We start from the raw sequence: 27,394 nt of genomic DNA, 5'->3' as shown, positions 1-27,394 counted from the left end.
TTTGTGATGGTACAAAACTCAATGCTGTAGAACCAAATATATGCTGTAAACTAAAATACATAGTTTTTGTTTTATCACCGCCTTGAAAAATGAGCGTGCAAAACGTTTAAACTTTTGTTTCTGTTCACCTCAATTGATACTTTTCTCACAAATTTCTAAAATTGAATTACCAAACAGAAATATTCCAGTGCCCTAGTCTCTTTTTTGTCAGCCATTTCGTTTCCCCCAGATTTATTGGCCAATGGATACCAAAGCAAGGCCAATAACATCTTCCAAAGAAGCAGGAACATCTTCGGATCCAGCTGGAACATTTTTTGAACCGGCAGCAATATCTTCTGAACCGGCAGAAACATCTTCTGAACCGGCAGCAACATCTTCTGATCCGGCAGCCACATCTTCTGATCCGGCAGCAACATCTTCTGATTCGGCAGCAACATCTTTTGAACCGGCAGCAACATCTTCTGAGCCGGCAGCAACATCTTATGATCCGGCAGCAACATCTTCTGATCCCGCAGCAATACCTTCTGAATCGGCAGCAACATCTTTTGAACCGGCAGCAACATCTTCTGAAGCGGCAGCAACATCTTCTGAACCGGCAGCAACATCTTCTGATCTGGCAGCAACGTCTTCTGATCCGGCAGCAACATCTTCTGATCCGGCAGCAACATCTTCTGAACCGGCAGCAACATCTTCTGAACAGGCAGCAACATCTTCTGATCTGGCAGCAACATCTGATCCGGCAGCAACATCTTCTGATCCAGCAGCAACATCTTCTGATCCCGCAGCAATACCTTCTGAATCGGCAGCAACATCTTTTGAAGCGGCAGCAACATCTTCTGAACCGGCAGCAACATCTTCTGATCCGGCAGCAACATCTTTTGAACCGGCAGCAACATCTTCTGAACCGGCAGCGTCATCTTCTGAACCAGCAGCAACATCTTTTGAACCGGCAGCAACATCTTCTGATCCGGCAGCAACATATTCTGATCCGGCAGCAACATATTCTGATCCGGCAGCAACATCTTCTGATCCGGCAGCAATATCTTCTGAACCGGCAGACACTACTTCTGAACTGGCAGGAACATGTACACAAGCAGGAACATCCGCCGATGACAATCGTGGCAACACGACAGAGACCCATCTGATGTTAACGGGTGAGCAGAAAGAGTACGTCGAAAGAGGTAAGTCAAGACGCAAAAAATATTGCCAGTTTTCCCGTTATCCCATTGAGTCAATTATGCTCCCTCCGGTTCCAAACCAAACACGAATTGACGTCTATCCTGATGAAATAGAAAAGGAGGCAGTTGAAAACTCAAAGCCTAGTGGACCAAAAGCACAAGGTAAAGGGAAAATGTCGAATCAAAAAGTGAAAGAGCGATCTCCCGATCCTAAAATACCAACGAAAATTAGGGATGAAATTATACAGCGGGAGCAGTACGAAGGCGAAGTGATAATTTACCGAGCACTTGAAGAGCTAGAGGAAAAAGTGATCTGTCTACACTCTTTCGCATATAAAGCCCATCAGTTCAATGTTTGGAGGTGCATTTTTTTGAAAAAATTATAGTTTTTAGTATGCAACAAAGAAGCAGTTATCAGTAGAAAAGAATTCTCGTGTCCCGATATAATTCAAACTTCAAAATTCTTGGCAGCTAAAATGAGTGTACATAAAAAACGTAGACAATTTTGTTTTAGTTCATTTTCAAATAATTGAGCAATCACTCAATACCGACAAAATCAAGTTAAGTTATAGTTTTTCTTACTTTCTGACCACTTATTTTCTGACTGGATTTGTTTTCCTGATTTCCGAGACTTTCAAACGAACTTACAAAAATGAAAAAAAAGGAAAAAAATCCGCGAAAAGGTTACAGAGAAGGCTTAATTTTTGTATGAATGAGAATTTGTGTTTCTCGCTTTAAATTATTAGGAGAAGTAGATGTTGAGCTGGGGAGGCTTAGTGATCCTATGTGTTAAATAAAATATAGTTTCCCGGGGGGCCTTGCTTTGTAATAGGACAGAGTATAGAGTCTGAAATTTATAAAATTGATTGGGGTTTGATTGATGTACTATGGTGAGAAAATTGACAATAAAAAACCTTTTTTGCCGTCGTGTCCAATTTTCACGTTTTTGCTAAAAAAAATTAAATGTGTCTTGTCTAAATGGCAAGGTTCTAGAGTACAACGTGTGGCTTGTAGAATGATTAGATAAGTTGGTGATTTTTGGTTACTTGATAAAACCTTGCTTAAGTTGTTTTTGTTGGTTATGCACTATTAGGAGAAGTAGATGTTGGTAAGGGTAGGCTAAGTTTTCGGGTTCGCCTTGCTTTGTAATAGGATAGGGTGTAGAGTCTGCCATTTATATATTTGGTTAGAGTTTTGTGTGTGTACCATGGTGAGAAAATTGGCAATAAATTTTTTTCGTCTAGTCCAAATTTCACTTTTTTGATAATATTATTGGATGTGCGTTATCTAAATGGTAAGCTTCTCTGGTACAACGTGTGGCCTGTAGCTTGATTAGATCAGTTGATTCTTTTTGGTTACTTGATAAAACAATGTTTAAATTTTTTTGTGGGTTATGTACTATTAGGAGCAGTAGATGTTGGGGTGAGGAGCCTTAGCGCCCTGTGTGTTAAAAAAAATCAAAGTCTTCCGGGTGTGTCTTGCGTTGTAATAGGATAGGACATAGAGTCTGACCTTCATAGAACTGATTAGGGCTTGGTTGCAAACCATGGTGAGAAAAATAGCAATAAAAATCTTTTTTGTCGTCCTGTCCAAATTTCTAATTTTTGCTAAAAGTATTGGATGTGCAGTATCTAAATGGCAAGTTTCTTTGGTACCACGTGTGGCTTGTAGAATGATAAGATAAGTTGATTCTTTTTGTTTACTTGATAAAATAATGTTCAAATTTTTTTTGTGGGCTCCACCTTATTAGGAGAGGTAGATGTTGTGATGGTGAGGCTAAGCGACCCTTTGTGTTAAAAAATTTTCCGTGACCTCCTTGCTTTGTAATATGATAGGGCATAGAGTCTGAAAGTTATAGAATCAGTTAGGGCTTGGTGTGGGAGGCTTAGGTACCCTATGTGTTAAAATATATCATAGTTTTCCGTTTCTGCCTTTTTTTGTATTAGAATAGGGCATAGAGTCTGACATTTATGGAATTGGTTAGGGTTTTGTGTATGTACCATGGTGAGAAAATCGGCAATTAAATTATTTTTTGTCGTCGTGTCCAAATTTCACGCTTTTGCTAAAATCAAGGGATGTGCGTTATCTAATTGGCATGTTTCTATGTTACAATCTGTGGCTTGTAGAAAGATTAGATAAGTTGATGCTTTTTGTTTACTTGAAAAAACAATGTTTAGGTTTTTTTTGTGGGTTATGCACTATTAGTAGAAGAAAATGTTGGGGTGGGAGGCTTAGCACCCTGTGTGTCAAAATAAAACAAAGTCTTCCGGGTCCGCCTTGCTTTGTAAAAGGATAAGGCATAGAGTCTGACCTTTATAGAACTGTTTAGGGTTTGGTATGTGTACCATGGTGAGAAAATTGCAATAAAATTCTTTTTGTCGTCGTGTCCAAATTTCACGCTTTTGCTATATTTATTGGATATGCCTTATCTAAATGACAAGGATCTATGGTACAACGTATGGCTTGTAGAATGATTAGATAATTTGATGCTTTTTGGTTACTTGATAAAACAATGTTCAAGTTTTCTTCTGGGTTATGCACTATTAGGAGAAGAATATATTGGAGTGGGGAGGCTTAGCGCCCTGTGTGTTAGAATAAATCGAAGTTTTCTGGGTCCGCCTTGCTTTATAAAAGGCAAGGGCATAGAGTCTGAAATTTATAGATTTGGTTAGGGTTTGGTGTGTGTACCATGGTGAGAGAATTGGCAATAAAATTCTTTTTTTGTCGTCGTGTCCAAATTTCACGCCTTTGCTAAAATTATTGGATGTGAGTTATCTAAATGGCAAGGTACTATGCTACAACGTGTGGCTTGTAGAATGATTAGATAAGTTGATGCTTTTTGTTACTTGAAAAAACAATGTTTTTTTTTGTGGGTTTTGCACTATTAGGAGCAGTAGATGTTGTGGTGGGGAGGCTTAGCGCCCTGTGTGTTAGAATAAATCAAAGATTTCTGGATCCGCCTTCTTTTGTAATATGATAGGGCATAGAGTCTGATAGTTGTAGAATCGGTTAGGATTTGGTGTGTATGAGGCTTAGGGACCCTATGTGTTAAAATGTATCTTATTTTTCCGAGTCCGCCTTTCTTTGTAATAGGATAGTGCACAGAGTGTGACATTTATAGAATTGGTTAGGGTTTTGTGTATGTACCATGATGAGAAAATTGGCAATAAAATTCTTTTTTGTCGTCGTGTCCAAACTTCACGCTTCTACTAAAATTATTGGATGTGCGTTATCTAAATGGCAAGTCTCTATTTTATATTGTGTGGCTTGTAGAATGATTAGATAAGTTGATGCTTTTTGGTTACTTCATAAAACAATGTTTAAGTTTTTTTTGTGGGTTATGGACTATTAAGAGAAACAGAGCTTGTGGACGGGAGGCTTAGCGACCATTTGTGTAAAAAACTTTAGTTTTCCGGGTCTGCCTTGTAATAGGACAGGACAAAGAGTCTGACATTTAAAGAATTGGTTAGGGTTTTGTGTATGTATCATGGTGAGAAGATTGGCAATAAAATTCTTTTCTTTTTGTCGTGTCCAAATTTCACGCTTTTGCTAAAATTATTGGATACGCGTTATCTAAATGGCAAGTTTCTTTTGTACAATGTGTGGCTCGTAGAATGATTAGATGAGTTGATGCTTTTTAGTTACCTGATAAAACAATGCTTAAGTTTTTGTCGGTTATGCACTATTAGGAGAACAAGTTGTTGAGGTGGGGAGGCTTAGCGCCCTGTGTGTTAAAATATATCAAAGTTTTCCGGGTCCGCCTTGCTTTGTAAGAGGACAGGACATAGACTCTGACTTTTATAGATTTGGTTAGGGTTTTGTGTATGTACCATGGTGAGAAAATTGGAAATAAATTTTGTTTTGTCGTCCCGTCCAAATTTCACGCTTTTGCTAAAATTATTGGATGTGCGTTACCTAAATGGCAAGTTTCTATGGTACAATGTAAGGTTTGTAGAATAATTAGATAAGTTGATGCTTTTTGGTTAGTTGATAAAACAATGTTCAAGTTTTTTTTCTGGGTTATGCACTATTAGGAGAATAAGATGTTGGGGTGGGGAGGATTAGCGCCCTGTGTGTCAAAATAAACCAAGGTTTTCCGGGACCGCCTCGCTTTGTAATAGGATAGTGCATAGAGTCTGACCTTTATAGAATTGTTTAGGGTTTGGTATGTGTACCATGGTGAGAAAAATGCAATAAAATTCTTTTTGTCACTGTGTCCAATATTCACGCTTTTGCTAAAATTATTGAGTAGGCCTTATCTAAATGGCAAGGTTCTGTGGTACAACGTGTGGCTGGTAGAATGATTAGATGATTTGATGCCTTTTGGTTACTTGATAAAGAAATGTTTAATTTTTTTTGTGCGTTATGCACTATTAGGAGAAGTTGATATTGGGATGGGGAGGCTTAGCGACCCTTTGTGTTAAAAAAATTATAGTTTTCCGGGTCCGCCTTGCTTTGTAATAGGACAGGACATAGAGTCTGACGTTTTTAGAATTGTTTAGGGTTTGGTGTGTGTACCATGGTGAGAAAATTGGAAATAATTTTTTTTTGTCGTCGTGTCAAATTTTACGCCTTTGCTAAAATTATTGGATGTGCGTTACCTAAATGGCAAGTTTCTCTAATACAATGTGTGGCCTGTAGAATGATTAGATAAGTTGATGCTTTTTGGTTACTTGACAAAAACAATTTTTAAATTTTTTTTGCGCGTTATGCACTATTAAGAGAAGTAGATATTGGGATGGGGAGGCTTAGCGACCTTTTGTGTTAAAAAGTTATGATTTTCCGGGTCCGCCTTGCTTTGTAATAGGACAGGACATAGAGTCTGACATTTTTAGAATTGTTTAGGGTTTGGTGTGTGTACCATGATGAGAAAAATAGCAATAAAATTCTTTTTTGTCGTCCTGTCCAAATTTCACGCTTTTGCTAAAATTATTGGATGTGCGTTATCTAAACGGCAAGTTTCTATGGTACAATGGAAGGCTTGTAGAATGATTCAATAAGTTGATGCTTTTTGGTTACTTGATAAAACAATGTTCAAGTTTTTTTTTATGGGTTATGCACTATTAGGAGAACAAGAAGTTGGGGTGGGGAGGATTAGAGCCCTGTGTGTCAAAATAAATCAAGGTTTTCCGGGTCCGCCTTGCTTTGTAATAGGATAAAGCATAGAGTCTGACCTTTATAGAATTGTTTAGGGTTTGGTATGTGTACCATGGTGAGAAAATTGCAATAAAAATGTTTTTGTTGTTGTGTCCACTATTCACGCTTTTACTAAAATTATTGAATGTGCCTTATCTAAATGGCAAGGTTCTCTGGTACAAAACGTGTGGCTTGTAGAATGATTAGACAGTTCGATTCTCTTTTCGGTGACTTGATAAAACAATGTTAAAAAATGTTTGCGGGTTTTGCATTATTAGGAGAAGTAGATGTTGGTGTTTGTACCATGGTGAGAAAATTGGCAATGAAATTATTTTCTGCCGTCGTGTCCAAAAAGCGTTTTTGCTAACATTATTTGATGTGCTTTATTTAAATGGCAAGGTTCTATGGTGCAAAACGTGTGGCTTGTAGAATGATTAGATCAATCGATGTTTTTTGGTTATTTGATGAAACAAGGTTTGAAAATTTTTGTGGGTTTTGCAAAGGAGTCCTGCTTTTTCTTCAGTTTTTCTCAAAAGTCTCAATAACGGCAATATATGCATAATTTTTGAGAAATGAAGTTTTCCCAGTGTTCCTACTATTCAAAGTTTTGCTGTAGTTATTCAAACGGTTCTGAAATTTTGTTGAAAAAAGTCAGTTTCAGAAGAAAAAAAAGTATGCCACATCATCGCAAAAAATTACTGCTGTTTTTACATTTAAAAAAATATTAATGCATCACTTTGTTTTCTGGTTAGGACAATTTCCTGCAATCACAACATCTTTGTTACGGACTTGTATCAACTTGAATTTGACGCTTTGGGCTAAATACATTTTTTGTGAGCTCGTTTGTAAGTCTGCTCAATTAAAGCAAGCATATGAATTACGGTGATAAAGCCTCTGTTGGTTGATGTTAGGTTGGTTTTTTTTATCAAAAAATATTTGATGCTTTGCCATAGAAGGTTCTTTTTCCGAATCGATAAGACCTTTTCATTCAGTCCTATGCAGCTACAGTTGAATTTATCTGACTCGTTGTCCCCCCAGTTTTTGGTTTATAAGCTATTTTTGAAAAGATTTCACGTCTGTTATCTTTCACCTTTCTCGTCCTGTTTTCTCATAAAATGGGCTGCTGCGTACGGACAGAAATGGTGACAGTATTCCAAAGCTTCAGGTAACTCTCCACATTACCTAAACTAAATTTTGCATGTTTTCCAGATTGGCTCAAGCTGTCAATACTTACTTCTTGTTTTTTTCCTGCTAAATCAACGAGATCATAATCTCAAAGCTCTGAGGTCGATTATGTCCTCTTTTGACCGTATGTATATTTGTATCAAACTCCAAATCGACCACAGTCATTTTGGCTCAACTCAACTTTGAGAACTAGTAAAAATGGTTAGCATCATTTCCAACCATTTTTTTGCAAAAAAATTCTCATAAAGCACAGTGTTTTTGAATACAATAGAAAGTACTACAGATATAACTTGCGTAAAATTTTTTAAAATCGTTTTCGTCTGCGCAAAAAAATTTCTATGTAAGGATTTGTGTAGACATATAAATGCTAGAATCGGAAGCTTATATCAAATTTTACGTGCAGCAATTCTTTTGCGATAAAACATGATAGCTGTCTGTTTTGTAAGCTTACAAGTCTTCTTGCAGTCATCCCAACCAATTGAAGGCATAATTTTGATTTGAAGCTTTTTCAACCTTTCGTGATAATCAATGTTGTTCGTTCGCAGTTTCTGATATTCTTATACGTTTTATCTAGGGGGTTGTAATTTCTCAACCAAGAAAAAAATTTATACCGTGCCGTTTGTGGATAATAAAGGCCGCCTTGCTCTAAAATTATTTAGAGGGAAAGAGTCTTCTTTTTTTGTTACTTTTTCAGACCTTGAAAAAAAAATCCAATGTTGTAGCTCTTTCTAGAAGTTTTAGGTTATCGAGATCTTGCACGTCTCCAAACTTGAAAGAAAGAAATTTTTGCAAATTGTTAACCAATTTTTCCTCCTCTTCATTATGTATCAAATGAGAGATTAGTAATAGGACAGGACATAGAGTCTGACATTTATAGAATTGGTTAAGGTTTTGTGTATGTACCATGGTGAGGAAATTGGAAAAAATTTTTTGTCGTCGTGTCCAAATTTCACGCTTTTGCTAAAATTATTGAATGTGCCTTATCTAAATGGCAAGGTTATATAGTACAACGTGTGGCTCGTAGGAAGACTAGATAAGTTCATTATTTTTGGTTACTTTATAAAACAATGTTTAATTTTTTTTTGTGGGTTATGCACTATCAGAAGGAGTAGATGTTGGGGTGGGGAGGCTTAGCGCCCTGTGTGGTAAAATAGATCAAAAATTTCCGGGTCCGCCTTGCTTGGTAATAAAAAAGAGCATAGAGTCTGAACTTTATAGAATTGTGTGTTAAAAGTGTAAAAGAGTGTGTAAAAGAGTGTTTGGTGTATGTACCTTGGTGAGAAAAACAGCAAAAAAATTCTTTTTTGTCGTCGTGTCCAAATTTCACATTTTTGCTAAAAGTATTGGATTTGAGCAAAAATTATAGGAAATTGGAATTATTGCGTTATCTAAATAGCAAGCCTTTTGGGTGCAAAACATGTGGCTTGTTGAATTATCAGATAGTTTGCTGCTTTTTGTTCAGTTGATAAAACAATGTTTAGTTTTTTTGTGCGTTGTGCACTATTAAGAGAACAAGATGTTGAGGTGGGGAGGCTTAGCGCCCTGTGTGTTAAAATATATCAAAGTTTTCCGGGTCCGCCTTGCTTTGTAATAAAAAAGAGCATAGAGTCTGAACTTTATAGAATTGTTTAGTGTTTGGTGTATGTACCATGGTGAGAAAAATAGCAATAAAACTCTTTTTTGTCGTCGTGTCCAAATTTCACGTTTTTGCTAAAAGTATTGGATTTGAGCAAAAATTATAGGATTTCGGAATTATTGCGTTATCTCAATAGCAAGCTTTTTGGGTACGAAACATGTGATTTGTTGAGTTATCAGATAGTTTGCTGCTTTTTGTTTAGTTGATAAAACAATGTTTAATTTTTTTTGTGCGTTGGGCACTATTAGGAGAACAAGATGTTGAGGTGGGGAGGCTTAGCGCCCTGTGTGTTAAAATATATCAAAGTTTTCCGGGTCCGCCTTGCTTTGTAATAGGATAGGGCATAGAGCCTGACCTTTATAGATTTGCTTAGGGTTTGGTATCTGTACCATGGTTAGAAAATTGCAATAAAATTTTTTTTGTCGTCGTGTCCAAATTTCACGCTTTTGCTAAAATTATTGAATGTGCCTTATCTAAATGGCAAGGTTCTATGGTACAACGTATGGCTTGTAGGAAAACTAGATAAGTTGATTCTTTTTGGTTACTTGATAAAACAATGTTTAAATTTTTTTTTGTGGGTTATGCACTATCAGAAGCAGTAGATGTTGGGGTGGGGAGGCTTAGCGCCCTGTGTGGTAAAACAAATCAAAATTTTCAGGGTCCGCCTTGCTTGGTAATAAAAAAGAGCATAGAGTCTGAACTTTATAGAATTGTTTAGCGTTTGGTGTATGTACCATGGTTAGAAAATTGCAATAAAATTTTTTTTGTCGTCGTGTCCAAATTTCACGCTTTTGCTAAAATTATTGAATGTGCCTTATCTAAATGGCAAGGTTCTATGGTACAACGTATGGCTTGTAGGAAAACTAGATAAGTTGATTCTTTTTGGTTACTTGATAAAACAATGTTTAAATTTTTTTTTGTGGGTTATGCACTATCAGAAGCAGTAGATGTTGGGGTGGGGAGGCTTAGCGCCCTGTGTGGTAAAACAAGTCAAAATTTTCAGGGTCCGCCTTGCTTGGTAATAAGAAAGAGCTTAGAGTCTGAACTTCATAGAATTGTTTAGTGTTTGATGTATGTACCATGGTGAGAAAAATAGCAATATAACTCTTTTTTGTCGTCGTGTCCAAATTTCACGTTTTTGCTAAAAGTATTGGATTTGAGCAAAAATTATAGGATTTCGGAATTATTGCGTTATCTCAATAGCAAGCTTTTTGGGTACGAAACATGTGATTTGTTGAGTTATCAGATAGTTTGCTGCTTTTTGTTTAGTTGATAAAACAATGTTTAATTTTTTTTTTGCGTTGTGCACTATTAAGAGAAGTAAATGTTGCGCAGGGGAGGCTTAGCGCCCTGTGTGTTAAAATAAATCAAAGTTATCCGTGTCCGCCTTGCTTTATAATAGGATAGGGCATAGAGTCTGACCTTTATAGAATTGTTTAGGGTTTGGTATGTGTACCATGGTGAGAAAATTGCAATAAAATTCTTTTTGTCGTCGTGTCCAAATTTCACAATTTTACTAAAATTATTGGATGTGCCTCATCTAAATGGCAAGGTTCTATGATATAATGCGTGTCGTGTAGAATGATTAGATAAGTTGATTCTTTTTGGTTACTTGATAAAACAATGTTTAAAGTTTTTTGTCGGTTATTCATTATTAGGAGCAGTAGATGTTGGGGTGGGGAGGCTCAGCGCCCTGTGTGTTAAAATAAATGAAAGTTTTCTGGGTTGGCCTTTCCTTGTAATGGAAGAGGGTATACAATCTGACATTTATAGAATTGGTTAGCGTTTTGTGTATGTATCGTGGTGGGAAAATTGGCAACAAAATTCTTTTTTTTTCGTCCTGCCCGAGTTTCACGCTTTTGCTAAAATTATTGAATGTGCGTTGTCTAAATGGCAAGTTTCTATGGTAGAATGTGTGGCTTGTAGAATTATTAGGTAAGCTGATGCTTTTTGGTTTTTGACAAAACAATGTTTAAAATTTTTTGTGCCTTATGCACTATTAAGAGAAGTAGATATTGGGATGGGGAGTCTTGGCGACCCTTTGTGTTAAAAAATTTTAGTTTTCCGGTTCCGCCTTGCTTTTATAATAGGACAGGACATAGAGTCTGACATTTTTAGAATTATTTAGGTTTTGGTGTATGTACCATGGTGAGAAAATTGGAAATAATGTTTTTTTTTCGTCCTGTCCAAATTTCACGCTTCTACTAAAATTATTGGATGTGCATTATCTAAATGGCAAGGCTCTATGGTACGAAACGTGTGGCTTGTAGAATGATTAGACAGTTCGATTCACTTTGGTGACTTGACAAATCAATGTTAAAATTTTTTTGTGGGTTTTGCATTATTGGGAGAAGTAGATGTGGGTGTGGGGAGGCTTAGTGACCGTATGTAATTAAATTAAATATAGTTTTCCGTTTCTACCTTGCTTTGTAATATGATAGTGTACAGAGTCCGAAATTTGTAGAGTTAGTTAGGGTTTGGTGTGTGTACCATGGTGAGAAAAATGGCAATAAAATTATTTTTTGTCGTCCTGTTCAAATTTTAGGTTTTTGCTGAAATTAAATTGATATGCTTTATTTAAGAAAAAAATTAAGCCACATCATCGCAAAAATTCACTGCAATTTTTTACAATAATAAAAAATATTAATGCATCACTTTGTTTTCTGGTTAGGACAATTTCTTGCAATCTCAACATACTTTTTACGGACTTGTATCAACTTGAATTTGACGCTTTGGGCTAAATACATTTTTTTGTGAGCTCGCCTGTAAGTCTGCTCATTTAAAGCAAGCATATGAATTACGGTGGTAAAGCCTCTGTTGGTTAATGTTAGGTAGGTTTTTTTATCAAAAAATTTTTGATGCTTTGCCATAGAAGGTTCTCCTTCAGAATCGATAAGACCTTTTCATTCAGTCCTATGCAGCTACAGTTGAATTTATTTGACTTGTTGTCTCTCTGATTTTGGCTTATAAGCTATTTTTCAAAAGATTTCACGTCTGTTATCATTCGTCTTTCTTATCTTCTTTTTCTCATAAAATGGGCTGCTCTGAAAGGACAAAAATAGTGACAGTATTCCAAAGCTTCAGGTAACTGTCCACATTACTAAGTTAATTTTTGCGTGATTTCCAGATTGACTCAAACTGTCAATATTTACTTCTTGTTTTTTCCTGCTAAATCAACAAGATCATAATCTCAAAGCTCTGAGGTCGATTATGTCCTGCTTTGACCGTAAGTATATTTGTATCAAACTCCAAATCGATTACAGTCATATTGGCTCATCTCGACTTTGAGAACTAGTAAAGTTGGTTAGCATCATTTCCAACAATTTTTTTGTAGATAATTCTGGAGTTTTCAAGGAAGTTCTCATAAAGCACAGTGTTTTTGAATAGAATGGAAAGTACTACAGATACAACTTGCATAAAGTTTCCAAAAATCGTTTTCGTCTGCGAAAAAAAATTCTTATTTAAGGATTTGTGCTGACATATAAAGGCCGGAATCGGAAACTTATATCAAATTTTACATGTAGCAATTTTTTTGCGATAAAACATGATAGCTGTCTGTTTTACAAGCTTACAAGTCTTCTTGTAGTCATCCCAACCAATTGAAGGCACAATTTTGATTTGAAGCCTTTTCAATCTTTCGTGATAATCAATGTTGTTCGTTCGCAGTTTCTGATATTCTTATACGTTTTATCTAGGGGGTTGTAATTTCTCAACAAGAAAAAAATTATACCGTGCCCTTTGCGGATAACAAAGGCCGCCTTGCTCTTAAATTATTTAGAGGGAAAGAGTCTTCTTTTTTTGTAATTTTTTCAGACCTTGAAAAAAGAATCCAATGTTGTAGCTCTTTCTAGAAATTATAGGTTATCGAGATCTTGCACGTCTCCAAACTTGAAAGAAAGAAATTTTTGCAAGTTGTTAACCAATGTTTCCTCCTCTTCATCATGAATCAGTTGAGAAATTAGAAGTTACTTGATTTCAACTAATATCTACCACTGTCAAATCCAAAAACATGTAATTTATAAGCATATCGCTCCAAAAATTGTTTCATAGCAAGCTGCTAAGTTTCATGTCAATCAAGTTTCAGTTTAAATTGTTGCTTTGAACTTATGTTTTTTGGATTCTGAAAATGTTAGCTTGTTCAAAAACTGTTTTATTCAAGCAACCCTTGCCATTGGCTGAAAAGTTTTTGTTAAGACTAGCTGTAGACAGTCAACATCATTTATTCGAAATTTGTAACTTTGACTCAAATATTGATAAAAAATTTTTTTCAAATGATTTCCGATATTGTAAACTTTTTGCTCACGCACGCTCAAGCAGCAGCTCTCGTAGACAAAAATAAAGGAGGAGGTCAAAGTTAAGTAAGAGTGCATTTTCACAAGTTTTCAATTAAACTTCACTTAAAATTTTATAAATTGCCTTGAAATTCTTCCAATGTTGCGCGCGCCATTTTAAAACAAAAATGATGGTCATGATGAAAAAATTGAGCGAATCAGAAATTTAGCCAAAGAATTGAAACTTCAGAAAAAAAACACTTCCCGGTTTGCTTCTTTTGTGTTAACTGAAGAAACTTCTAGGGAGTTCCAGAGTAAACTTTACCAATTAAATCCTTGTGGAAATTTTCCAAAACTCCGGTTAAAAACAAAAATTCAATCAATGTTGCCGAATAATTTGACATTTTTTGAAAGAAAAACCTCAAATTAGATTAAAAAAGTAATGCAGAAAATTTTCTGACAAATAATGACAGATACTAAACCTGACATATACTAAATCTTATTCTCAAATCACTGAATTTTATAATGTTTGTAAAAAAATACGCCAGTATTAAAACTTTTAGGGAAACCTGAAAAAAAATTTCGCTCTTCAAATGTCAAAACAACATTTATCATTGTCTTAGCATGAAACCAACAAACATACTACTTTTTTTACAACCTTCACGTAATATACAACAAGCATTTACCAATTAGAGAACGAGCAACTCTTTTTCGCCAAAAACATGAAATTTCTTGACTATCTTAATTCTTTTCAATATTTTAATACTCCACATACTTTATACCTTTTCTTTAGTCTCAGCGAAGTGGAGCCAGATTTTTATTTTCTTAATTGTTTTCCAAAATTCTTTTTTTGAGTAGAAAAAATTTGTTTTGCCAAAATTGTTTAAAACTTGTTTACTAAAATGCATTTTCAAAAAAGGGCTTGCAAGAAAGATAAAATAGTGCAAAAAATTTGAAAAACAGAAATGTGTCTCTTTTTATTTTTCTTATTCAAATTAGATAAAAAAAACTGCAGAAATTTCGGCAAAGCTGATGTGTAACCTTCTCTCGCCCTCAGTGCTTGATCCTCAACACTGAACAAAACACCCTAGTGTCAAAAAACTAATTTCCAGATTTTTATAAAGAAAACTGTGGTTGAAAACTGAAGGCAACTCGCATTGCATTCAGTTAACCGGCTCTTTTTCCTTTTCCCCCCCACCTGCAAATTTTTATATTTGAAGTTAGTGTCAACTTTGTTCGATTGTCATGAAAATTGACATGCAGACTAATTAGGCCATGGCAAACATATTTGGTCTTCATAAATAACCTTGTAAAACCACTCGTTAGACCATAAAATTCATGTTTGAGTGAGGTGGGGGGGAAAAGGAAAAAGAGCCAGTTAACCTTGTGTCAATTCGGGTTAAGGTAAAAAAAACTTCATAAAATTTATCGTCATTGAACAATTTTGAAATTCATAGGTTTTAAAAGAAAAAGACCAACTATGTTGTAGAACAGAAATTGGTTTATTTCAAAATTAGTTTGAACAAAATATCTAATTATCGAAGCAATCCTATAGACCCAAAAATTTGACTAATAATAGACTTTAAGCATGTTGTCTATATTTTGGTACAAAATAACCACCCTTTACTTGGATCCAATGAATTAAAAATAATTTTTGTCTCGAACAGAAAGCACAGCAGCGATAGTTATATTAATTTGAGTTTAAAAAGCACCTCCATACTAAATACAGTTTAAACGATGAAAGAGAAAACGAGAAAGAACACGACTTCATTATCCTCGGAGAGACCTTCATAGCAGTGATTGAAGTTAAAACTCCTACAAATGAAGACAACTTAGGTGATAATTTGAAGAAAGCCGTAAAACAATCTCAAGTCGCAAAAAAACTAATTGAAAATGTGGCTACTACAATTAACCCAAATTTCACTCCTAACGTTTTTCGCTTCGTTGCATTCCCAAACCACAAAACTGACGCTTTTATTCGAAAAGTTGGAACAGTCGCTTATAGTATGAAAACTGAAATTACGAAAGAATACTTCATTGAACAAGGATCGAACCATTTTGCTTTGATAAACGTGTCAGATGAGGATGAAAAGTTGGATGAAGTCCAAGAAGCAAAGCAAGCACATTTGAAATCCGATCACGTTACGCTAATATGCGGAGATAACTTGGATTTCACAAAATGGTGGCAAACAAAAACTGCATGTCCCGAATTAACTGAGACAAGCTGGATACTGCAACAATTCAAAAGGCGATCTTTATTGTTCAATATTCAACAATATTTACCAAGAAGGTTACAACAAAAAATTAAAAAAGCAATGTTAATGCCCACCACAACAGAAATAGAGATGCTCCACGAAATTTTGATAGCCATTTGGGACATGGGACCATTAGAGCGAAAACTTCCAGGAGGAGCTAAATTTGAACTGGGCAGTTGGATAGCTAAAATTGACAAGCAACTGAAAGAGGGTCGAATCACATTTGAGAGAACCAACCCAAAACAGAAAGAAGACATGAGCAATAAGGACATAATAGAGACGAAAAACGAACCTGCTTTCATTTTTGAGTTTCCGAAACCAGATGATCCTGAGTTCAAAATCAACATATTTTATGATATATGGCATTTGGATTACTTGCACCGCGATCAATTGGAAGCCTTTCAAGATAACGGCATCAACCAAACATTTTTTCCACTGAAGGGGGCTGCTGGAACGGGAAAAACGATTGTTCTTTTGGCGAAACTGTTTAGATTCATTCTAGAAGACAAAGACAAAAAAAATGAAGCTTTTTATGTCCATAAGACTTTGAGAAGAGATCGTTCGGATATCTACGCTACACCAGTCGAAATAGCTATGATCAAATTTCAAAAATTAACTGGCATTAACGTCTACGTTTCTATGCCCCATTTCAAAAGGGGCTCGAAATCTCGATTTCTAAATTTGCACGATTTCAAAAGGGCCTCAGAAGGGGCTCGAATATTTATGATGTTTAATCACTCCGAGAACTACAAGGCAGAGAAAAAACATACACATCCTAACACAATGTATTAGATTGATAGCTTAAATAATGGACTTATGCCCATATTTTTTTCATCGAGTATTTTTCTTCAAAAATCGATTGTTCGGTCTTGGGTACGCGGGCTTTTTTTTGCTATGGCCACTCCAATCTCGCGGTAAAAATATGAGCAGAAAACTATTTCTTCAACAATTTAAGTTTGGTTCTTTTTGTGGTATATTTTCACTGGAACTCACAACCACTCAAAATTTAGAAAAACCAACTCAAAGCAAGCTTCAGAGAGCAGTTTTTGTTAAGCAAGTCTGATTCAAATTAGCGCGAAAAAAAAACCGGAAAAACGGTCGAATGGTACCACATACCCTTGTGACTACGTGTAAAATGGTGTTCGGTACTCGAATCAGGAACCTACTGTAAGCCACTCTACCACACTACTTTTTGCAAGTTGCTTGGATGCTTTCTGACAGCTTGGACTTAGAAGAGTCATTGACTGCAACTAAATAAAAAACAGCCGGAGAGAAACCGATGACCTTCTCTTAACTATGCAGCTAAATTTGAGGAAAAAAACTAACATAGTCAAAGAAGACCTGCGCTAAGGATGTGCGAAAATTAACGTAAGCTTGCGTAGCAATGAAGAATTAAAAAAAACTGGCCATGCACATTTGCGTTAATGACATTTGGTGCCAAGGAAACCAGCGCGAAGACCAGTGGATGGTGGTTGATAGCTAGTGCTTGCTAGACAAGATAGAGGATGCTTGAGGATCTAGACAAGGTAGTAAAGAAACATATTTGACAACTGGATTACTCACAGATTCTCTGACTGTAACTCGTGATGCCTGTATGTAGGCTTCTGATACAGTTTATACGCGCCCAATTCTGTATGAAGGCCTTCGATCCTGTAAATAAACCGTCAATCCGATAACAGTGTAATGGAAACCTGGAAATTATCACAAAAATTCCCACTGTTTCGCACTCACTTGCTTCTTGCTTAGACCTCAGTCCGATGGCACTGACTCAAAACCTGATTTAGGCCTAAAACCGATCGTACTGACTCGACATCTGAATAGACCTCAGTCTGTTTGCATCCACTTGAGACCTGATTAGGTCTCAAACTCTCTTATCTGCAAACTGGGATACATTTTTGCACGCTTCCAATCCCGTATGTAAGCCTCCAATCTTGTATTAAGGCCTCTGATTATGTATTTAGGCGGCCAATCAAATCCCACTGTGATTGAAGCTTACTTTTGTCAGATACATTCCTACTGAATCGCTCTCACTCGACACTTAAATACAACGCCACCCAATTGTAATCATTCGGCACCCAAGTAGGCCTCAATCCGACCGCACTCACTCGATATGATTTTGAGGGTGACCCAGTTAGTTTATTAGAAATACTAATCATTTTCCATTTTTCAAAAGTTTATTACGACAATACATTTTTCGGGCACGCTCGATGTATAAGCATAGCTTTATAAGTTCGTTTCGCTTTTACCGTCGAGTGCTGTGAGATAGCATAGAAAATTTTATTTGTTTTTTTTTCGCGTTCAATTAACTTTTTCCTCTTATGGTTAGGGGTAGTGTTGATTTTGTCACCGAGTCTAATATGAATTCAGATTGTTCCTATAGTGAACTTCCTTCAACTTTGTGATGTAGAGTTCTTCCATCAATTTCTATAATGAATTCGCGAGTGTAGCTGTCTTCATTCATTTGTTGTTTTTGCAGTTTTTTCCCAAAACTCGTGGGTATAAAAAGTTCATTGGTAACCATATCCATATTGTGATTGATGAAAGAATGTTTGCATATTCCCCAGTTGCAGCAAATCGGAAATAATTAAGCAATATGTTCATATAGGCATTCACATAGGCTCCTAAAGACTGTTGGAAAACGACTTTGGTACTATCTGATGTGTAAAAGCTTTCTCTGCTACTTTTTCAAGATACTACTTGATTGACGTTTGTTTTTTGTTCTTTTGTATTGCTTAACAGTGGTAATAGGTAAACTTTAGGGAGACTCATACTAAAAGAAAATAACCTACAGACAAAAACAAATGCTTTCCTGATGTGTCGTTGTGGGTTGCTAAAAGTTACTATTTTTTTTGAGATTTTCAAATAATACCAATATATTTCGAAATTATATGATTTACGAGAATAATTCTGAAATGTCTATCCACTTTTTTGGAAACAATGAATGATTTTAGAACGATTCAGTTTTAACTGTCCGCTGATGTTCGTTTTTCTTGTTCGCATAAGTTTTTCATAAATTTTTTTAATGGTTTTTGTTTGAATATAATCATTATCTTACTTGATTGCGTTGTCATCTATACAGAAGTTTTCGACTAAGTAGTTTCTGTGGGCTAAATGAACGCTAGTATCGGAATCTTTTTGAACTTCTTTCTTTGTCCTTAAGAATTTGAAAAGAGCGATTTCGGATGACTAAGATACACCAGTCGAAAGTGCTATGCTCGAAATTCAAACTTAACTGGCATTAACTTCTGCGTTTCAATGCACGAGTTCATAAGTGGGTCGAACACTCGAATAGTTATGATGATATATGACTACAGGGTAGAGAAAAAACATACACATCGTAACACAACGTAATTGATTGATAGCTTAGATAATGGACTTAGGCCCATTTTTTTTCATTGAGTAGTTTTCTTCAAAAATTGATTGTTCGGTCTCGGGTGCGCTGGCTTGTTTTGCTATGGCCACTCCAATCTCGCAGTGAACAAGCTAAATTTCTTCAACAAGCTAAATTTGTTCATTTTTGTGGTTTATTCTCACTGGAACTCACAATCACTCAAAATTTAGAAAAACCAACTCAAAGCAAGCTTCAAAGAGCAGTTAGACTTAAGCACGTCTGATTCAAATTAGCGCGAAAAAAAAACGGAAAAACGGTCGAATGGTACCACATATCCTTGTCACTACGTGTTTCATGGGGCTGGGTACTCGAATCAGGAACCTACTGTTCTCCACTCTACCACACTACTTCTTGTAAATTGCTTGGACGCTTTCCGACAGCTTGGGCTTAAAAGAGTCAAAGACTGCAACTAGTCAGGAAACCGATGACATTCTCTGAGCTACGCAGCTGAGTATGAGGAAAAATATCTAACATAGTCAATTGAGCCTGAAGGATAGTATGAGTCTGGTCATATTCCTATTGCAGGGTAGCAATTGCATTGCTGTTGAATACAATATTCTCAGAAACATATTTTTCTGAGCTCCATCGGAAATTGGTGTCTCTACCCTATCTTATACGACGAACCAACACCGGGGTTAGAAAACTAGTGGTTAGCGGCATTTTAAAGCTGATGATCTGCTTGGTGAGCTTAACATACGGAACTGACACTGGCTTGCGGCACAATTTCGCTCAGTGCAGGTTTAAGAGGGTTGGTGAAAAAAAGCATGTCTATTGGCATTCTGTAGGTCTGATTGCAAAGTCATATCGAATGCTGAATCAGTAAATTATTTTCCTATAGGCACATTTATAGCAGCCGGTAGTTAGGAAGATATTGATTCAGCACCCGGTAGTTAGGAAATTACAAGGTTACCAAATGATAGATTGCCGGATAACTCCAGAAGACCTGTGCTAAGGATGTGCGACAATTACCGTAAACTTGCGAAACAATGAAGAACGAAAAATTTGGCCCTGCACATTTGCGTTAATCACATTTGGTGCCAAAGAAACCAGCGCGAAGACCAGTGAATGGTGGTTGATAGCTGGCACTTGCATGAGGATCCAGACAAGATAGTACAGAAACATATGGATCAGCAGCCTGCAGGGACAATTTTGATCGCTGTTCAAGATGTGGAGAGACTGAATGACAACCTTTATCCAAACCAGGATCACTAAAAGTTCCTTGTCTACCAGAAAAGACATGACTGAGGCTTCCATAAACTCAGGAATTGAAGCGAAACTCATTGTGCAAAAACATTGTTTAACATTAACTTAATTTTTCGGCTGGTCAAATTTTTTTTTTTAAAAGAAGTCTCAAGAGAAGCCAGACCAGAACCTAAGAAGAAGTAGTTCAATCCTCACTACTCTTCTTTTCAATTTCAACAACTATCAAACTAACAAAGAAAACAACCTGTTAACCCAAGAACACTGGCCTGAGCATAGTTTGTATGGTCAACTATGATAAAAAGTTCCTTCTTACAGGTGGGGAGGCGCCAAGCTTAGAGCTGGAACTCCTCATGTAGTTCATGCTTCATGTAGTTCTCGGTAAGAACCTGGTCCTTCGCCGTACGCTTAGAGTTAAAATCTTGATTCATGTGAAGCACAAGAAAATACAATATACATAAATGCTCCTCTATGTTCTCAATTTCGTTCCGGTGAAAACGATTGTTCAAATTTTCTTCTAATATCCTATTTACAAGTTAGTAAGTTGGTCAGTTTTTCGTACGGTTCTTCTTGGTGTTAAATTTTTTCGTTGAACTTCTTACGATGTCATGCCAAACTGTATGTCAAACTGATACATAAATTATTGAATGGTCTTCTGTGAGACTCTGACGTTGAAAATCTAAGTTAAAGCGGTTTTTGTGAAGCAAATTTACCTAACGCGCTTTTGAAATGTTGCAGGACGTATGCGAAGCGCGTTTTAAAGTGAATCGACCCTTATGATCAACACAGAACGCCTAATGATTTTATTTTGTGATCTTTTAGCAACATGGGTTGAATTTCAAGTTGATCGGTTGAATCTCAAAAACAAGCACTGGCAGGAAATCTGCGACAAAAACTGCAACTTATCCTACGCAATATCACCGCACCTGACCCCTAAACATACAGGCGAAAACTAACACGATGAGTTTACGAGCAAAGTTGATCGCATTACTTTTAAAAAGACAAAAGCAGGTTAAGTGTTGATATAACTACGTTAAAAACTAAGTTCTGGAAAATCAATTTGTTTGACCGACGTTAAATTACCAGACTATTGATCTTGCGCTTGATGTAAAAACACAGCAAATTTTGCAGAGAGTTTTTGAGTTTTTCTACCAGTGGGTTCGATTCATACACTGTTTTAGAATTTTTATCTGAAACCTGTGTTGTCTTGATCTCAAATAGAAAAATTTTTAATCCCTGAAAATTTGCTTCAACATTTTTAATATTGAGAGCAAATCTAGTATAAATTGTCTAATGACGAGTTTTTTGATTTGATCAAAACGACCACAATTTTCTAATTTCAAGCAAAAGACACAAGAAACAAAGGTTTACTAAATTATGTTGATCAACGCAGTCAGGCAATGTAAAACATCAACATCGAATTTATTGCACCAACATTTGACGGTTTCGGTTTGTCAGTCCATTGGCCAGTCGAGTCGCATAGGAATAAATTCGCGGCGGTTAATTCTCTCACTCTAACAGCACATATGCTGTTGGGCTGGTGCTTGACAGTCTGAATAGCTGCACTTGAAGAGACTTCAGCCAAATCGAGTTCACATGACACTTGAATAGGCATCACTCCACGCGCACTCACTCTAAAGTCGCACTGACCCAATAATTCAAGCGGCCTCGGTCCAACCACATTCACTCGACACCTAAACAGACCTCACCTAAATCTCATTTACTCATAACTTGACTAGGCATCAGTCCAATTGCACTGGCTTGGCATCTGATAAGTCAAATCGCAAGTCAAATTGCACTCACTTGACACCTGGATTACTCGCAGGTTCTCTGAAATGTAACTCGGGATGCCTGTATGTAGGCTTCTGATCCCAAATATACGTTCCCGATTCTGTATCAAGGCCTTCAATCCTGTAAGCAGGCCGTCGATCCGATGCAGTGTAGTTGAAACCTGGAACTTATCACACAAGTTCTTACTGAATCGCATTCACTCGATACCTGATTAGGCCTAAGACCGATCGTATTGACTCGACATCTGAATAGACCTCAGTCCGTTTGCATCCTTTTGATACATTATTAGGTGTCAAACTCTTTTATCTGCAAACTGGGATACTTTTTTGCACGCTTCCGATCCCGTATGTCAGCCTCCAATCTTGTATTAAGGCCTCTGATTTTGTATATAGGCCGCCAATCCAGTCCCAGTGTGATTGAAGCTTATTTTTTATCAGATAAATTCCTACTTAATCGCACTCACTCGACACCTAAATACATCCAATAGCAATCATTCGACACCCGAGTATGCTTCAATCCGACCGCACTCACTCGATATGATTTTGAGGGTGGCCCAGTTTATTAGCAATACTGATCATTTTCCATTTTTTTCAAAAGTTTATTAAGTCGATACAATTTTTTAGGCACGCTCGATGTCTAAGCATAGGTGCTTTATAAGTTCGTTCCGCCTCCAACTTAGAGTGTTATGCATGGGTATGAGATAGCATAGAAGTTTTTCCTTGCTTGTGTTCGGGATCAATTAATAACGAAAATTTCACCTCACATGGTTCATAGGAGTAGTGTTTATTTGTCACCGATTCTTATATGAAATCGGATTGTCGCTATAGTGACCTTCCTTCAATTCTGTGATGAAGAGTTCGTCCATCCAATTCTATAATTATTTCGGGAGTGTAGCTATCTTCGTTAATTTGTTGTTTTGCAGCTTTTTCCCAAAACTCGGGGGTATAAAAAGTTCATTGGTAACCATATCCATATTGTGATTGATGAAAGAATGTTTGCATATTCCCCAGTTGCAACAAATCGGAAATAATTAAGCAAAATGTTCATATAGGCATTCACATAGGCTCCTTAGGACTGTTGGAAAACGACTATGGTACTATCTGATGTGTAAATGCTTTCTGTGCTATCTTTTCAAGGTACTACTTGATTGACCGCATGTTTTCTGTTCTTTTGTATTGCTTAACAGTCGTAATGGGTGAACTTTAGCGAGATTCATACGGAGACACAATAAAGTACAGACAAGAACAAATGCGTTCCTGATGTGTCGTTGTGGGTGGCTAAAAGTTAGCAGTAACAATTTTTCGTTTTTTCGTTGTGAGAACTTCCATTTTTACCAATATATTTTCGAAATTATTTGATTTACGAGATTATTTGGAAAATGTATATCAAGATTTTTTTTCGGGAAACAATGTATGTTTGTAGAACGAGTCAGTTTTAACGGTCCGCTTATGTTCGCTTTTTTGTTCGCATAAGTTTCTCATAATTTTTTAATGGTTATTGCTTAAATATAATCATTATCTTACTTGATTGCGTTGTCATCAATACGGAAGTTTTCGACTAAGTAGTTTCTGTGGGTTAATTGAACGCTAGTATCGGACTTTCTTGAACTTCAAAGTTTAGGACATCAAAAAAATAAAGGCCGTGTTGTTGGTTGTTATTGTATCAAGTTACTGGAAGTACTTGTAATTTCAATGTAAAGTATTATACATTTACTTAGTAGTGTTTCTTTCCGTTTGATGATGGATTCATGGGTCCAATATGGTTAATGTGTATTATTGGAATGGGAAAGATTAAGGTTTGCCGAATTTTGTCCTGATGCTTCGCTGGATCGTGACGTTTTTTGAAAACTTTTTGACAGTCAAGACATCCTGCTATGAGTAGTGTTTTTCATTTATCTTTTTTGACCAAACTTGGTGACATTGTCACAAATGTTTCTAATTCTCTTTTTTTTCCGAGTTATAAATCTTGTCCTATCACTGCAAAGTTTTGAAACCAGCCATAAATGATGATGCGGCTTTAGATTGTCTATGGTGAAATTTTTCTCGCACGCATCTTCATTGTTTTCTTTGAGAATATGTTTCAATTTTTCTTGGAGAATATGTTTTAATTTTTAAAAAATTGGTTCAGTTTTTAGTTTCTTCTGGATTACTTCTGAGCTCAGATCCATTGGTTTTGCTTCCCCGTTGAGTTTGTTCCAAACTTGAGAAAATTTATTTTTTTTAGAACATCTATAGGTTTGGATGGCAGGGGCTTAGCAAACTTTTCTTTTGAAACTTGTTCGTGTTGTTGTTTGCGTGTTGCTATTTCGTCAGTTACCGAAAAATTCCGACATCATCTTCGTCTTTCTGGTTTCTAAAAGAGACTACGCTTTGTTTTTATCTAAAATATAGTGTGATTAGTGGTACTCTTTTAATTGGGTTGGCTTGTTGTCTAAGTCAAACGTTAACTTCGAATGATATTGGTCTGCTTTTTTCTCACTAACGCTAGTCGGAGGCGTTTTTTTATATATCATCTCAATTTAGTTTTTTGATGATCGGATGATCCTTGCAAAAAAAAACAATCGCATTTATTGGTCAGAAAACAATTTAGATCTTCTTCATTCCCAATTTACACTTTGGTTGTTTTTTCTTTACTTTGATTTATATAAATTTAGGTTGTTCCTGACACAGTTTTTTTTGATGATGGAAAAATTTGCCGCATCGTCTTATATCAATATCATGCGCACTGAAGTATTTTTCTTCGTTACCACCCCCACGTAAAAAATGATCTTTCGCGATTTTTCAAATATCTTATTTGTGTTTACCATGATATGTTATAGTCACGTTTCTGTTTAGTATATCTAAAAAAGCTAGATTTTTTCCATTCTGTCTAAATAAATATCAGGTTTTGATAGTGAGAAAAGCTGATTGAAGATCTGTCGTGTTCAAATTTACCTTGACTAAAGATTCGACTGTCATAGAACTCACATTACAATGGGCTGAGCAATTGAGTCCTTAAAGCTTGTAGTTCCCTAAAATTTGAAAAAAATCAGCTTTGCTTCGTTGAGCAAATCGCTTATTGTAAAACCTCATCGAGAACTTGTTTTCTAAATACAGCTGCTGACAATGGCCGATAGATTAGCAGCATGTGGAATATTTCAGCTGCTAATCAGATAGATTTTTGCATTGACACTGTCTCAGGAAAATTCCATGCGCTACGCTATAATGCTAGATCCGAGATGATCGATATATGATAGTGCATCCGAGGAAAATTAGATCAACTAGCGTCAACAAATCTGTAATCGAACTAGAATCATTGATACTGATGATCTAGCTACACCATACTTTCATTTTGAGATATTCTCCGAATTTTCGGTTAATTTATTTCTAACAGCGGTTTTTCTGTTAAAAGCTGATAAGTTAACAAGTCGTGCTTGTCAATAAAACTTTCTCAATACTTTTTTGTCTAAAAGAAAGTACCTGCTTTTGCTGGATTCTTCTATTTTAACGTTTTTAAATTTAATATTTTTCTAATTGCTTGTTGTTTTTCTTGTTTTGAGCCTGCTTTTTTGTGTGCGTTGATGTGCAATTTTTTTAAATCGAAGATTAACCTTAAGATTATTTTTGAAGATTTATTTTTGAAGAAAAATTGAATAGATTTCAATCAGAGTTCAGGAAAAATTCTTCTCTGTCTCACTGTATCCAATCAAATAGATTCTTGATAGCTATTCATCAAGTAATGTCGAATATTTTTTTGACGATTTACGGGACACGGATTATAAATTTTTAAGCAAAGAATTTGGCTATGCCGAATCGCGCTGGCCCAGAAAGCATGCCGTGTTTAATGCCACACAAATAGATTCTGATGATGATGATAATCAGCGCTGGTTATTTTCCGACAATTGCAGAGCTTTACAAAGGAATTTTCGCAACACAGCAGATGTCTCAGACACTCTTCAATCAATTCTTGGTATTCTGAAAGAATATTCAGAAGACGAATATGACCCTCAGGAGAGAGGACATTTCATTCATGGTCCACGTGTAACCATAGATGTTATCACTTTCCACAAAAAGAAAGAGTTTGACTATCAAATTTTGGAGGCAATAGGTAAACCAATAACCTTTTCAACTTGGCTGGAAAAATTAGTAGAACAAGAAGAAGAAAAGAACAAAATAAAAGGTATCAGAACGCGTTGGATATCTGCCAATTTGACTGATACTTTCTTTCGCGATTTGTTGAAGCGTTATAATTTTTCGCCAACATGGGATATTGCATCAACTGAGTTCTCTTCGGTCGCGATTGTTTTTGGGTTACGTGATAAAGCGCGGATTGTTTTTGGGTTACGTGATAAAGGGCCTATTCCTTGGGAGCGACAAAAATTACCTGATGAAATGTTCATTGAGGTCCTGCGTGAATTGTACACTGCTGTGTCCAGAGCTACAGTTTATTGCAGAGTTTTTATTATATGCCCAGATTTGTTGGACGAACGCGATGATTTAGTTGAATCTGAGCAACCAGATTCGAACTCGACAAGTTCATCATACTTTTCTTGGAACATTTTGCAGACAATTTTGCTTGAGTTTGACCGAAATGTTTGGAGTCATGTCTCAGAGGGCCAAGATAATTTGGAACTGCGAGACAGATTAAGAGGCCCGAGGATTCGTAGACATAAATTTCAAGTTCAGAAGAAATACGAAAAGGTGCAGGTGATCACGACACTTCCACACCAGCAAGTTATAGAGTATGCACTAAGAAGTCCTCACCTTGCACAAAAATCTCCCAACGAGCCAACACAGGAGGATTTTGTTAATCTAAAAAAAAATTTTCCACGCAGAGAATCCTATCAACATATCTAAGATAAACTTCGTACTCGACCTCTCTTATTCATCCATTAAATATCGAAAACTGGCAATTAGTTACCTGTTCAAAATGAATTGAGGACGGAATGAATTGTTGAATACTTTATTTCGTTTAACACATCAAATAAATAATTTAAGACTATGGCGCTACTATTTTTGATATCAAATATCACCTCACTTTGTGATGACTAATCTATGAAATGTTGAAAATTAAAAGCAATTAATTTTCTCCGTTCATAAAAGGTGTCTCATTATCACCGCAATTCGAAGCCTCTCAAAATGTTTGGTCATAACTCAAACTATTTTTAAAAAGTTTTTTCCCCATACTTGATGAAAAATTGATACTTTATAAATGACAAAATATGATACTTATTTTTTCAATTCTGTCTTTGCCTCATCTTCTGGGAGTTCGAGGCTTCGGCACTTTTTCTTGGAGGAGTTGACTACAAAATTGTGATGAAGCATCGAATTTCTCTAAGATTGAGTTTAATTTGATTCCACCTGAAATTTAAC

At 36.1% G+C, this 27,394-nt stretch overlaps 1 protein-coding gene across 2 annotated transcripts; it reads left to right on the top strand.

The window, feature by feature from the left end:
• On the top strand, nt 1-25,448 carry LOC134854951 (uncharacterized). 2 transcript variants are annotated; one of them, XM_063871332.1, is made up of 2 exons: nt 1-1,539; nt 15,136-25,448. In XM_063871332.1, exons 1-2 carry the CDS (start codon nt 242-244, stop codon nt 16,451-16,453), a joined length of 2,616 nt encoding a protein of 871 aa, XP_063727402.1. In that variant the 5' UTR covers nt 1-241; the 3' UTR covers nt 16,454-25,448. The 2 variants fall into 2 exon arrangements, with proteins under 2 accessions (XP_063727402.1, XP_063727403.1); XM_063871333.1 differs by having other exon boundaries at nt 1-1,531; nt 15,136-15,262.
• Nucleotides 25,449-27,394: the final 1,946 nt, after the last annotated feature.

Source organism: Symsagittifera roscoffensis, chromosome 10 (assembly GCF_963678635.1).
Source record: "Symsagittifera roscoffensis chromosome 10, txSymRosc1.1, whole genome shotgun sequence".
Classification (NCBI taxonomy): Eukaryota; Metazoa; Xenacoelomorpha; order Acoela; family Convolutidae; genus Symsagittifera; species Symsagittifera roscoffensis.
Note: the sequence above shows the minus strand (reverse complement) of the source record. Positions and strands in the feature narration are given on the sequence as shown.